This window comes from Cryptomeria japonica, chromosome 5 (assembly GCF_030272615.1).
Source record: "Cryptomeria japonica chromosome 5, Sugi_1.0, whole genome shotgun sequence".
Lineage (NCBI taxonomy): Eukaryota > Viridiplantae > Streptophyta > Pinopsida > Cupressales > Cupressaceae > Cryptomeria > Cryptomeria japonica.
The window spans coordinates 744,942,251-744,957,678 of NC_081409.1; the positions used below are offsets into that span (position 1 = coordinate 744,942,251).

General features: G+C 38.4%; 1 protein-coding gene across 5 annotated transcripts in view; it reads left to right on the forward strand.

Moving 5' to 3' along the window:
- LOC131064127 (dynein axonemal assembly factor 10) overlaps window positions 1-15,428 on the forward strand; it is a 159,930-nt gene that overhangs the window by 68,767 nt on the left and 75,735 nt on the right. For all 5 annotated transcript variants that reach the window (XM_057998161.2, XM_059221717.1, XM_057998160.2 and 2 more), the window contains 2 exons: window positions 4,332-4,381; window positions 4,776-4,816. In XM_057998161.2, the coding sequence (XP_057854144.2) occupies window positions 4,332-4,381; window positions 4,776-4,816 (91 nt within the window). The remainder of the gene's footprint in view (window positions 1-4,331; window positions 4,382-4,775; window positions 4,817-15,428) is intronic.

Consider the following 15,428-nt stretch of genomic DNA (forward strand, 5'->3'; position numbering starts at 1 on the left):
ATTGCAGTGTGATGAAGTTAGTGGCAAATCTAGTGCTTCTAGGACAAGCCAACTCCTTCTGCCCTGTGTACTGCCTCATTAAGCTAAGGACCCATGCATGATTGTATACAAATTTTCAAATATTTTTTGCCTTCTCTACATATGTCTTTATCCATGCAATCTTACCAATGTCCTCCAACATGAGGTCAATGCAATGGGCGACACATGGAGACCAAAATATAGATGGGTGCCTCTCCATCAAAAGTTTACCTGCAGCAACATAATTTGCTGCATTAGCGGTCACCACTTGTACTGCATTCTCCTCACCCACTTCATATATGACCTCCTTTATAACCTCACATAGGTAAGTGGCATTTTTAGAATGTGTAGAAGCATCAATGGACTTCATGAACATGGTGCCACCTGAAATTTGAAAGGAAAGCAAAATCAGTGATCAATGATCATTCAATTAATCTTAAATCAAAAATTAAATACAAATCATTAAATAAAAGTCAAGTTATTCAATTACCTGCAGAAGAAACAAGAAAATTTAGGAGTGTTCGATTTCTCCTATTAGTCCAACCATCGGCCATGATGGTGCAACCCTTCTTCCATATCTCTCGTTGATCCTTTAATGTGGCTTTTACATCAGCCACCAATTCTGTCAAAATTGGGCCACTTAACTCGGAATCAGAAGGAGCTTTGAAACCCGCCCCACAAATAGCGATGGCATCAACCATGCTCTGCCAATAAGGAGACCTATCACAAATAAATTAAATAAGATAAGTATAAATATTAGACAAAACAAACTAAAAATATTAAAAACTTAAAAACTTAAAACAATCAAATAAAAACTAAAAGGAATAACCTGGCTGCGAAGAATGGAATATTGCAATAAAACCAAAATCTTCCAATTGCACCTTTAGCCTTATCATATACCTCTTTGTTCCAACCCATGCTCTCAAGTGAAGGTTGGGCACCATGAGTAGTGCGTGGCTCAAAATATGAATCCATCCTAGATTTACGAATTCTAGGACCAATGCTTGCACTGATACTCCACTACCACTGGCACTATCGGCAACAGAAGCAGTAGCACTAGCACTCACACTAGGATGATATGGAGGCATGGAAGAAGCCTCTCCAACACAACCAATGCTAGCTTGAGCCAACTACTCCCTTTGCCTGTTCTTTATTTCTTTTCGAGTTTCACATGTCTCTAATAGCACTTGACACTCACGAATAGCCTCAGGAAGTGCTAGTGTGCAAGGCTCTGGATCATGGCCACGTATGCCGGCAAGGTGGTATTTCAATCTATTTATGATTTCATGAAAGATTGATTTGCAAAATTTACATTTTGCCTCTCCTCTTTTTTGCCCGAGAAAAGGTTCAGTATATTTCCAAGTTGGATCTTTTCTACCTGGGATTGTTCTACGAGGAGTGGAACTAGACATTGTTTTCAAAAGTTGAAGGTTGCTGGAATAAGACATAATTACAAAAAAAATGAATATTTGTGCATTGTTAAATTATAAATTAATACAAAAAAAAATGTAATAGCAATGTTTTGATTTTGATACAAAAATCAATGTAATAGAATTTGTATTCATTTTCTTTCAAAGAAATTAGCAAACCTATCATTTAGATTGTTTCTTTCATTTCAAAACATAAAAAAATCAGCAAACCCTACAATGTACATTTTTTTCTTTTTTCAAACATTGAAAAAAAAATGTACATTGTAGGGTTTGCTGATTTCTATACGTTTTGAGAAAACAAAAACAATCTACATGTTAGGGTTTGCTGATTTCTTTGAAAGAAATGAATACATATTACAAATGTTTAAAAAAAAGAAAGTAAATTTTTCTTATAAAACATCAAAAGACCAAAAAAAATCAATCTTACCTCTTATAAGAAGGTTGAAATGAAATGCAACCTCTTTTCAATCCTCTCTAACAAGCTTTTGATACACCAAATGCAAGTATTACACTGCCCCAATGTGATTTGTTGAAGAAATTTTACTCCTCCTTGCTGGTTGCCCTACTATGCTCTCTTCTTTTTCCTCACAACTCACTCTTCTCCTCCTATTTTTTCAATAGAATGAAATGAGATGCCTTTTACAACTTAGAATCAAATATAAATGAAAAAAAAAACAACTAAAACCATTTTTTAATGTGTTTTTTTTTAATTTTTCGGTGGCTGTGCTGACCGGATCCTGGACTCAGGACTCGCCGGGTCCAAGCTGAGTCACCCAATCCCGTGACTTGCCATGACTCGGCCAAAACTCGGCGAGTCCGGGTTTGAGCCCCCTAGGACTTGCCCAGGGTCACTTAGCCCGTGACTCACCGAGTTTTGACGAGTCACGGAACTTTGCTTATCATATTAAGTTTGAGAAAGTTAGAGATTGTATTATACTGATTCACCCCCACTCTTAGTATAATGGTGTGCTCATCAGATGGTAGGTTGTAGAGTGTAAGTAGGGGAAGATGGGGGTTTGAGGAGGGGGCAGAGGTTGGGGTGGTGAGAAAAATAACATATGGTATAGATAGAGCTAGCTTTTGCAGCGTCAGAGCTGGGTGGTGACACAACAAATTCTAAATGTACTGGTATTTTTAATTAAAACTTAAACCTAAATAATTCTCAATCTAATGACTAGTCTGACCCTGTAGATCACAATATCAATATTTTCCTCAATTGTGCTCTTTAGAAAATCATAAATTGCCAAAATAATTTGATAATTTTATTGATGGCTACAAGTGGTGCCAAGTTAATAGTATGTTTTCTTCCTCTCTTTTGATTGAGAGAATGAGTATAGGCGTCAAAAGTTTACCTATCATCTTGTAATAGGCGACATGAATTACTATCTTGTCAGTGTGGATCACTTTGGATCACTGCTTTACATGCTAATGTGACTGGAATAGTTTATTATATTTCAAAAATCATACTCATGTTTGTTATCTCACATGAAGTAAATGTCAGCTTATAATAATTGTCATATTCTCATCTTTATGTCCAAATTCTCCCTAGCTTGTATGTGAATTTCAAATATTGTTTCCTTCGAAACATTTTTGATTTAGCAACTAGACTAGTGTAACCCAAAATGATTGAGCTATCTATTTGAATCACAATTAAAGAGAAACCCATGACTGGAATTTATAAAGATTTCTGTTCAGAATACAAGCACAAGTCATTATCATTGTTGAAAGATAGCATCCTCACAGATGTTTTGGCTCATTATTATTAGTTATGAATATAAAGGTTGTTTGATATATTGTACATTGGCATTTAAATTTTTTCTGTTAATGTTTCATGATTATCCTAAATGTTAATTCTGGTCATTTATTCATCAAGCGCAAATGCCATTAGTTATGGTGGCTTCGTTCATTATTAAATTCCCAGATTTTAAAAAATGATAGTCTTTTTCCTAGTCAACTGTTCAAATTTCAGTTTTGTGTCAATTTAGAGAAATTCCAGCTGTTACCCAATAAGATATTTTTTTGTATTTTAGTTATACACAAGTAGTACATTAATCCGTGGACAATTTCTTGTCAAAATCTATTACAGAATATATGTCCAGGCTTACATTAAGAATACTCGATAAAACTTAATGCCCACTATAATTCTTTTTCAATCTATCAATGATCCTATTCTGTCCTTTGAGAAAGATAATTTTCTTAATTTATGTACATTAACTTGTGGACAATTTGTAAGCAAAATCTAGTGCAGCATATATGTCCAGGATTGCATCAAGAATAGTCAATAAAAATTGTTGTCAATTGTACTGTTTATTCAATCTTTCAACGATCCTATTCTGTGCTCCAGCAAAAAAAATTTTCTATTTAAGTTGTGCACGTTAATCTGTGGACAATTTGTAAGCAAAATCTATTGAAGGGCATATATCCAGGATTACTATCAGCATTGAGAATAGTAGTGGAAATATACATCCACTGTAATGCTTAATCTGTAAACTAAAGCATGTAAAGATTAATGCTTACTTTCCATTGTAATCTATCAGTGATCCTATTGTGTGCTCCCACAAAAAATTCTGAGAAGTTAGTGGATGATCTCTAGTTTCCTTTCCCATGAAATATAGAGAAAGACTGTTGCAAAGGGCTCAGTTCTGGATGTTTTCATTCAAAGACTTTGTTTTCTAGACAATGTAAGTTAGTAAAAAATTATTTATTGCATGGTTTAAGATCATGTGACATCCACTTTGGCAAATCATTGTTACTTATTGATTGTATCAGTAAGATCACCTTAAGTGCATTGTTGTAAGATCAACTTAAGTGCATGGTTTAAGATCATGTGACATCCACTTTGGCAAATCATTGTTACTATTTATATTTCGATACATTCTACAGGTTGAGAGACAGCTGGCAACTGGTGATTTCAAAGGAAATCTTCACATATGGTATTCGCTTGATCAATGCTAATCACCATTAAATATGATGTTTCATAGATTGATAGATCTTGTTTTATGTAGAGCTTTTATAAAATATAATACTTTCTTGTCTTACATAAGGAGCATAGTGTTTATTTCTCTTACTATTTCTGCCTGGAATAGAAAACTCTCGAATACCTAAATTTTTTCAAAGATTCATAACTAGAATGTTATGAGAGGTGGTGAATGAGCTGGGCTTTTCTATATGAAATATGTTGCATTACTTTTTCTGTTGATATAACTGTGAAACTGATATTTGACCATAAAATTGAGTTTGTTATCGTGAGGGTAAATAGTAGAGTTCTTTTTAGAAAATTCTGTGGACCCACAGTTGACTTTCCTTTTAATTTTCATTTCTGTACAGGGATTTGGAAAAAATGGGCATTCCTGTTTTTCATGTAAAAGGTGCATCTTTTACTTTCTCCTTTAACCAGGTTTTAATTTTACTCTATTTTTTGAGTTGGAGTAGCATGCGTTTATCAATTGATAACCTTCTTATATATACAAAGATTTCTGATCAAATAGTATAAGATGAATTTTAACATTCTTTATGCCAAAGTGATCTATAGGTCCTAACAAATGTGTGTTTACTTATTTAGAAGATTGTTTCTAAGATTGCTGTTTTAGAATAAGCTCTCCTTTGTTGATTGTCTTGGTTTAGGTTTTTATGATCTAGGATGTTATTTCAAATGATTCCATAATTATGCTTAATATCATTGAATAGTAGACATTAAGAATTTGTATTTCTTACTTCCACTTCATTGAAGTGACACATTTTACAACATAGTCTTTATTCTCAAATTGTATTTGGTGGGGTCCATTTACTGGCTTGTGCGAGATGGTTCCTAGTTATGCAATCATAAATTTCTTCTTGCTATTGGTTCCTAGTTTGAGTTTGATAACATATTTATAATACCAAACTTTTTCCTGTCTTCAATTTTTTTGTTGTCTTTGAGGCTGTTAGTGTTTTTAGTTGTATTATCCCTTGACTAATCTGACCTCAAGTTGCTGATTAACATGTTCAAAACTGTTATTGACAGTGATGATGAGTCTTCACAGAGTGAGTCTACTGAGTGTGATGGGTTGAATAATGATAAATGTTACCAAGGGCAGCTGACACTGGATTGGCATCCTGCTTTAAATGTTGCAACCATTGAAGATGAGGAGGTAAGAAATCTTACTAAGGCCGCTATAGCCAAAGCCAAACATAACTACAACTTGAGGAGTAATAAAAGAGATGGGGATCAGGGTGAACCTGCATCAATATTCATTAACGAGGTATCCCAAAAGAAGACGGCAAGCAGTAAGGCCATGCCTCAAGATGGTTAGGCAAAGAATGACCAATCTAAAGATATAGCAAAAGGTGTGGATGATGATACCACTGGTGACTTACAAAGGACTGCTGCAGTAAAGAAGGCAAGTCAGCCTAAAGTAGAAAAGGCCAAAATTAGTACTGAGTTAATCAGCAGTTCCCCTTTTGATATGACCCAGGCTCTGACCCAAATGAGGGTTACAGTCCCACTGGTAGAACTGCTGAAGATAAAAGAGCATATAGAAGCAGCCTTATCTTTATTTTCTAAAATATCTGATAGCAGTATATCTTTGCCTTCAATTACCATAAAAGACGAGAAGGATCATGAGTTGCAAACTCCAGAGGTATATGTGGGAACAACCATTACTCAAGAACCTTCGCAGGTGGATCCTTTCTATGTAACTTTATTAGTAAATAATAGACTGATTAAGAGTTGCATGATTGACTCTGGTGCTGCTGCAAATGTGATGCCCTATGGTGTCATGAAAGAATTGGGACTGTCAATAAGTATTGTGTATGGAAAGTGTTATGCTATAGATAACAAAGAAGTACCTGTAATAGGTACAATGAAAGATATAGAAGTAAAGATAGCAGCATTTCCTGAGGCAACATATAAGATGGATGTCATAGTAATTGATACAAAACCTCACTATGGCATGCTGTTGTCTAGACAGTGGGCTGCAGCAGTAGGTGGAAATGTTCAGTTGGATTTGTCATATGCTACAATCCCAATCAATGGAAGCCAGGTTAAGTTGTATAGAGAACCACGTGCCCCTAGGGTAATCGAGAAAATAGACCCTAGTATGTTAAACTGTATGATTGATGTGGATCTTGACAATTTTAGAATACAACCAATTTTACCTCAGTTGAAGAATATTGATTCTATTGTGACTGAATTGGAATCTCAACAGCATGATTTGTGGCACATGTATTTTGATGGAGCTTGCTCTAAAGAAGGATCTGGAGCAGGAGTTCTTTTTGTGTCCCCATCAGGTATAACCTTCAAATATTCCTTTTTGCTAGCCTTTCAGTGTACAAACAACACTGCTGAATATGAAGCCTTGTTATTGGGGCTTGAAGTTGCAAAAGAGCATGGGATTCAGTTGTTAAGACTAAGAGTACTAAGAGATTCAGAGTTGGTTGTTTCTCAGGTTAGATCTAAGTATGCATCTAAAAATGATCGTTTGAAAAGATATAAGCATGCAGTGTGGGATGTGATTGAACATTTTAGTGCATTCTCTATTAATTGGATAGAAAGATCAAAGAATATCATGGCTGATTTCTTGGCTAATGTTGCATTAAAAAATGATGATATAACACTAACCGGTGTATCCACAGTTGAGATAAAAACGAGGCCTGCCATTCCTGATAATGTATATAATTGGCAAGTATTTGCGGATGATGAAGACATTCTCAGATTCATACAATGCATTGATGACTATGATGCACAAAAAATTGATAGTAATGCATTGGTAGAAGTGGTGGAAGATAGAGAGACTGTGTTTGGAAATGACCTGCTTCAGCTGGAAACTAATGAAATACCCAAAGGATTAGTAGAATTAGAGGGTATGTTCAGTTACAGTGACAGTCATTTACATCAGCAGCCCGTCACCAAGTTAGATGAATTGGAGGAGGTGAACTTGGGGACAAAATCATCCCCCAAGTTGGTATATATTTGAAAGAATTTGTCTCCCCATGTCAGAGTTAACCTTATTAACTTGTTAAAGAAATGTAAGCATGTTTTTGCTTGGTCTTATGAAGACCTAAAAGCGTATAGACAAGATCTCTTTCAGCATGAAGTCCCTTTGCTTCCAGATGCTAAGCCTTTTCGACAGAAATAGAGACCCATCAACCCCCTTTTAGAAGTTAAAATGCAACAAGAGTTAACCAAGTTGAGGGAAGGGGGAATCATTAAGCCTATTAGACATTCATCATGGGTGTCTAATTTGGTCCCAGTTAGAAAGAAGAATGGGGACATAAGGCTCTGTGTTGACTTTAGGAACCTGGATGTTGCTTCTTTAAAAGATAATTATTCTTCTCCCAATATGGAAGCGATGTTGCAGAGAGTAACTGGCTATGACCTGTTGTCTATGATGGATGGGTTCTCAGGATATAACCAGGTGTTAGTGAAAGAATCTGAACAATTCAAGACTTCTTTTACCACCCCTTGGGGAACATATGTATATGTAAGAATGCCTTTTGGTTTAAAAAATGCTGGAGCTACTTTCCAGAGAGCAATGGATGTAGCTTTCAAGGAATTCATTAACATTATTATGGTTGTGTATCAGAATGATTTAACATGTTTCTCCAAAAGGGCGGATGACCACTGTGGGCACCTGGAAAGGGTTTTCAATAAAGCTCTCGAATTTGGTGTCTCTTTAAATCCAAAAAAGTGTCATTTTGCTGTCACTGAAGGAAAGTTGCTTGGGCATATTGTCTCCAAGGAAGGGGTTAGAATAGACCCTAAAAGAATTGAAGCTATAAACAATGTAACTAAGCCAAAGAGTGTCAAAGGTATCCAATCCTTCTTGGGCAAGGTAAATTTTGTTAGAAGGTTCATTGCCAATTTTGTAGAGATAGTTAAGCCCATTGTTAAATTGCTTAAGAAAGATATGAAGTTCTGCTGGGATGAGGAAGCTTCAAAGGCTTTTGGTGAAATTAAAAGGGCTATCCAGGAGGCACCAATGTTGAAGTCCCTTGATTACAATAAGCCTTTCTCTCTATTCTCTTTTGCTTCGTATCATACAGTGGCTGCAGTTCTTTTACAAAAGGATAATGAAGGATATGAACATCCTATAGCTTTTTATAGCAAATCTTTACAAGCTGCAGAGTTAAAATATGATATCATGGAGAAACAAGCATATGCTTTGGTCAACGCTGTAAAAGCATTTAGGCCATATCTTGTGAATGCACAAGTAATTGCTTGGGAGCTGTCAAGGACATTTTATCTCAGTTCGAGGTCACTGATAAAAGATGTAGATGGATAACCAAGATTCAAGAGTTTGATTTAGAGATTAAAATTACTAAATTAGTAAGAGGTTTAGGTCTTGCTAAGCTGATGGCTGAATCAAACCTTCTTGATGTTGAGGTAAATAATGTTGAAATTAAGAACATCTTGGTCACAAGTATTGAGACACAGGCTTGGTACCAGAGAAATGGGACTCGCCCGAACTCGCCCAGACTCGGCGAGTCCGAGTACGAGTCATGCTCGGCGAGTCCTAGGGACTCGGACTCGGACTCGTCCGAGTCTGGCGAGTAAACTCGCCGAGTCACTCGCCAGACTCGATGAGTCTTGAGCCCCAGACTCGGCTACTGGCTGGGTTAGTAAAATGACAAAAAAAAAACATTTTAAAAAGTTTTTTTTAAAAGTAATAAGTTTTTTTGGAAGGGTCAGGAGCGAAATTTGACATTTTGGTCTCTCCGTCAGCATCATTTTATGGAATATAACATTTAAGTTATATTCCATATATACTGTCAGGATGTTTGAGAGTGGTTTCGGGCCTCCAAGAGTTATATTGCAAAATCTAGTTTTTGAAGGATTCTTCAATTTTCCAAACTTAGTCAAATTTCAGGATCAGGACATTCCAGACTTAGCTAAATTTCAGGGCATTTGAAGATTAGGATGGCATTCCAGACTTTATCACTCACCAACTTGACCTAGCTCGGACCTTCAAGAATGATACTCACTCACCAAGCAAGACCCAAGTAGCAACAAGAGCAAAACCAGGCCCTAAGGAAGACTCTCAAAGAAACCCTAATTCAGACTTGTAATAAGTTTTTTTGGTCTCGCGGGGCGCTACCCCTCGACCCCGCCCTGTATTGCGACAGGGAGTGCGCAAGGGGCAATGCCCCTTGACCCCACCTTGGGGGCGCTGCCCCCAAACCCCCGTCAAAAAATATGGGGGGAAACTGCGTCGATAGAAGTAGAGAAAATTTAACCTCCGAGTCTGACATTGATTGGATCGACCAGGTAGATATAGAGGCTGAGACTATAGCCATGGCAGAGGAGGAGCGGAGAGCACGAGCACAGACAGGAGATTCAGAGGTAGATAGTGACATGGATGTTCCTGATGTTGGTGAGCATGGCATGGTGTCACGGGGAGCGGCTATGGCAGTCGAATCATCTAGGACCTACCTTAGACGCCTTCACAGGGGGCCAGGGCTGGAGGGTGTAGGCTTCTCTGAGCCATAGACTTGTAGTTGTATTTACCTTTGGTATTTGTATGAAACATTTGATGATGATCATATGATGACATGGACTTTTTATTCCATGAGTTTTGTAATATTGTATACATTTGACAATATTTATATATCTATGTTTGTTATTTTCTTCAGCTACAATTTGCATTTATGCTTATGTGATTGATGTATACTTGTGTATGTAATCAAATGAGCCGAGTTTGATGATGTTATTGTGTCTTTAAGGTGTATTCAATAAAGGGTGTCTGAAACAAGTTTTAAATATTTAAAAATCTCTAAATTTCTTGAGTTTTTCACTTTCCCGAGTCCAGTCGAGTCTAGAGCCGAGTCTGACGCTGAGTCCCGAGTTCGAGTCCGAGTCGGCCTTGCCAAGTCCGAGCCGAGTCCGAGTCCCATTTCTTTTCTTGGTACTCAAAGATAGTACATTTTTTAAGGGATGCATCATATTCAGAAGGAATGACCCATAGCTAGAGAAGGACACTGAGACTAAAATCTCAAAAGTATGTCCTTATTCAGGGTGATTTGTATTGGCGGAATAGAGATGGGGCATTGTTGATGTGTTTAGACAAATCCCAAGCTAAAAAGATGTTAACTGAAATGCATGATGGAGTGTGTGGAGGTCATTACTCTGCCAAAACCACAATTGGTAAGATAGTCCGGGCTGTTTATTATTGGCCCACTTTGTTCAAAGATGCCCATGAACATGTTCGGAGATGTGACCCATGCCAAAATTTTTCTTCCAAATTGAAGTATGAGGGAGCTTTGCCCCTCAACCCAGTCACAGTGGAAGCCCCTTTTGTCCAGTGGGGCATTGATTTTATTGGAGAAATAGTTGAGAAATCAGGAAGAGGTCATAGGTGGATCATAGTGGCCACTGATTATTTCACAAGTGGATTGAAGCTATACCTACTAGAAGAGCTACTAGTAAAATTGTTATTGATTTCCTGGTAGATAATGTTATAACTAGATTTGGTGTTCCTATAAAACTAGTAATGGACAATGCCATGAGCTTCAGATCAGAGGAGTTCACTGAATTTTGCACCAGTCATGGAATAACTATATCTTACTCTTCACCATATCATACTCAAGGCAATGGACAAGCAGAATCCAGCAATAAGAGCCTTCTGAATATTATTAAGAAAATCCTTGAGGAAAACAAAAGGTCTTGGGACCAGAAGTTGAAATTGGCCCTATGGGCAGACAGGATTACTGTCAAGAAAGCAATTGGGGTTTCATCTTTTGAATTGGTCTATGGCACACAATCTAGGGTGCCAGTCAATAATCTTCTTCTTGTATACAAGTTCCTGCAAGCTGAAGACATGGAGTTATCTGAACCTATGGAGAACAAAATGATTCAGATGGTGGAGGTGGAGGGAATCAGAACTTTGGCCCATAAAAGAAAATTGAAGATCCAGTTGCAATCCAAGTACCTTTTTGACAAAAGAACTACATTGAGAAGGTTTCGACTTGGTGACATGGTTCTTCAATGGAATGCAAAAGGACAAGACAAAGGGAAACACAAAAAATTTGAATCATTATGGATAGGCCCCTTTGTGGTTTGTGATCTAAATGGAAAAGACTCGTATTTCTTGCAAACCATGAATGGTGAGGTACAAGAATTTCCAGTGCATGGAAAATTCTTAAAGCATTACTTTTCTTAAGTCCATGCATAGTAGGTCTTAGTCTGTATTATATCTAGGTTTATTTCTATTGGTTTGCTTTAGGGTTGTTTTTGGTTTGTGATCCCTAGATTTCTGGATTCTTGTGTTGATCTTGCATTCAACCATCCCCCAGTCAGAGCCGCTGTTATCACTGTTTTCATTTTTTGGGCTTTTTTGTTCTCTAAGCTCTTTAAGGTGTAAAATGGTATGCTTAAAACTCTTCATGTTGCCTTTGAGTTTTAAGTCCGGAGGTTCCAGGTGTGCTTTTCCCTTTCTCTTGGTTTAAAAATTCCCGTGCTCTAATTTTATATTACTTTTTCCACTTAAGGAAGGGTAGGTCCGTTATGAAAGTGTCCCCCCTTTAGGTTTTCCCTAGGCGGTCTTTTAAATATTTTCAATTTTTACGCCTTTACCTATGTCTTGTTTTAATCTTTGTCGAGCTCCTTAACAATTGTACGAGTCAAAGTTGATCCTGCGGTGTGCGTTGTTTCGCTGGCCGAAGATGCCTGCAGTTTAGCGTTCGCGAAGTGGCGAAAAGGGTAAGCGGGCCCAACCAAAGGATCGTTCATTAGGTAAAAGGAATGCATCTCATAGTGGATCCAACAACTCGCGTTGCTTCGCTAGCCCAAGATGCATGTGTTTTAAAGTTTGCGAAATAGCGAAAGAGTTGTCGAGTCTCGGAGGTAGGCGGTTCCTTTGGTTAAAGGACGATCAGTGTGGAGTCGATCCAACGGTGTGTGTAGATTCGCAGCCAAAAGATGTCCGTGTTTTACCTTTCACGAAATAGCGAAAAGGTGGAGGGCTCGAGCAAGGTGGTCACGAAAAGGTTAACAGACGAGCAGTTTCCAAAGATTTAACGATTGTTGTTGCTTCGCGAAGAATAGTTGCCGGAGGTTTAAGGTCTCGAAGTAGCGAAAGGGTTGGTGGGCCCAAAGGATAAGCAGGTCATGGTTTTAAAGACCGATCAAGTGGAAAATGATCGGACAACTCGCGTTGGTTTGCAGCCCCAAATCAAATGAAGTATACCGTTTGCGAAATAGCGAAATGACATGGCAGATGACATGTCAAGACAGGTGGATCGCTTGGCTAAGGTAAAAGACAGTTTGTCAGATGCACGTGGCTCCAAAGGATTGTTAAGGGCCCGCTTTGATTTAACCGGCGGTTGTGTTGGAAAATGGTAAAGTAAAACACGTGGCGGCCCTAGAATGGAGCTCGATGGAGTTATCTAAGCGAGTAGCCGACTGACACATAAGATTCATTCACCGGTGATCAAACAAAGCAAGTGGTTTCCAAGCCGAGGGCCCACTTTAAAGGTTTGAGTGCATTAAATGGTGTACATCTTGAGGTGGATCCAACGATGGGCGTTGTTTCGCAGCCCGAAGATGCAGGGTGGTTAGTCTTCGCGAAGCGGCGAAAACCGCTAGCAGTGATTATTGTGCGTGGTTAGTGATGTAGACTGGCGGTCGCCGTAGGAAGTAAGGATCGAGCAAGTAAAAAATGATCGAATGGCCAGCGTTGTTTCGCGCGATTAGGGTGCGCAATGTTTACTGTTCGCGAAGTAGCGAAAGGAAGGTGTGGCCCGTTACTAATGCAGAATGATCGGGGAGAGTAAAGGCAGTGCAAGTTTCCAAGATCCGATGAACGTCGTTGCTTCGCGAAGGAAAGATGCATGGGTTTTAAACTCCGTGAAATGGCGAAACAACGAAACAACGAAAGACTCAGAAAACTTGTGATCCGTTGGAGCCCAATTTTGAATTCGATCTGCGAATTCAATTTTGAGTCGATGGTCGAAGCATGCGGGATTAATGTCTCAATTCAATGCCAAATTGCCGTATTAAGGTCCACATCAAATTAATATTGGCACCATTTCGACGAGTTTGTTGCAGAGGAGCTGGTGCAGAGCGAATTTCTTCAAGCAAGTAACAAGGTTTCCTGTGTCTCTCCTGCTAGTTACAGCTTGAAAATCGGTACTTTCTGTGTGCTTGCCTTATCAGAGTTTTGTTTTAAACCTCAATTGATATAATTGCATTAACGGGATGCAACCAAGAAAGGATTTCACAGGGAAGTTAAATTATCAAGATAGAAACATATGTGATGACTTCCTAGAACAATTGACCATGTCCACGAATGATGCAGCCAAAATCAAAGAATTGGTTCCCAAAGCCCCCCGTCTAAGGATTGGAGACAGTTTATATGACAAAGGTAGATGGTTAAGGGATTCAGAAATAGGGATTTCAGGGCTGGGTCTTTTTAAAGTGAGATTCGGTCAGAGACATACCAGTGCCCCAATGAATAGCATATGGGAACTAGACGTGGGGAAACTCATAGTCCCTGGGGTTTTTATGGATGTAGACTTACTAACCCAGATCGCACACAATTATGATCCTGTTGCTAGATGTGTGAGGAATGTCAATTGAGGAGCCCTGATAGAGATCAATGATGATGAATTCAGGAACGTTTTTAAGCTCAGTGAGGCATCAAATTTACTAGAGCTTATTGATTTTGAAACATTGGCCCAGGTTTATAGTGTGCGGAGAGATCACCTTAGGAGTGGCCCTTTGAAGGAGTTTTTTGTTAAAATAGGAGGGTTAACTGTTGTAGGCCCTAGTATCATGGAGCCTTTCTCCTTGAATTTGTTCACTCTAAGAGCTAAAGGCATTTACTGGTCACTATGTCAAATCTTTGGGGAAGATGCTGAAAAAACTATGCCAACCCATTATATGCTGATGATAGCACAAATTCTGAACCCCTCTCTGGCAGTAACATTTGATTATGCACCTTACCTCACTGATGCAATTCATACAGGGCTGGTAGGGATTAAAAATGGTAAGGTTGATAGACCTTTTGGATGGTATTCTCTTCTAATGCACATGTTCTTGTTCAAAGGAGCTGATTATTTTGCTAAGGAAATGGACTTCGACAAAGAAAAGGAAGGTGAGGAGATGCCTGTGCAACTGTGGAGTACAATTTTGTCTTGGGACAGAGAGGATGCCAGTTATTTGAGGTTTGATAGATGCTTTGCATCTAGGCTTAGGATTCTTTTATGCCCACAGAACCCTAGGATCCCTAAGGCTCTTTTGGAATTCCTCAGGCCTAAGGAGTTTGCTGAAGGTATTAAGATTGTTCATAATTGGGGTGATATGTATTTGTACCCTGTTTCTACAGTTTTCCTAGTTTATGGTTTCAGAGGCACACCATATTTACTGCCTTATCAAGTCCCATTGAAAATAGGAATTGCAGAGGTCCTAAGGCAAATTGGAGGTGTGCAAGAGGTAGAGCTGACAAATAGGGGTAAAGGGACTATATTCCCAACTGTTACCACGGCCCATCGATTTGTGATCACCAAAGGTGGTTGGAAATTCTTTGATGACTTTTTTCAACCATATAGGTTGTCTGCTGCAGTAACTAGGTTTGCTGACCCTGAGGATTTCTTCAACGACATGTTCAGGAAAAGAGCAGTATGCAAAGGTAGGCCACACCAATTTCATTTCCTTGAGGACCTAATTAGAAATGAATTCAATTTGGATGAGCTGGAATTGAGGAAAGAAAAGTGGGTGGCATACAAAAAGGGTTTGGATTTCATTCATCAGTTTGATAGCAGTTATGACCCTCTGTCTAGCTTCAATCCCTTTGAAGAAAAGATTAAATTCTTAATTCTTTATTTTGAAGATTTAATGCAAACTCTGAAAGAAAAGAGGGAGGCTATAATGAGAGATAACCCTGACAAGGCTAAGTTAGTTCTAGCTAAGCCTGCCTTAGCTAAAGCCATCCCTCTTGGTGATTATGTGATGCACAAAAGGTCAAGATATAGTGTATTGATGCCAGTAACAGGTGAGCCCTCTAT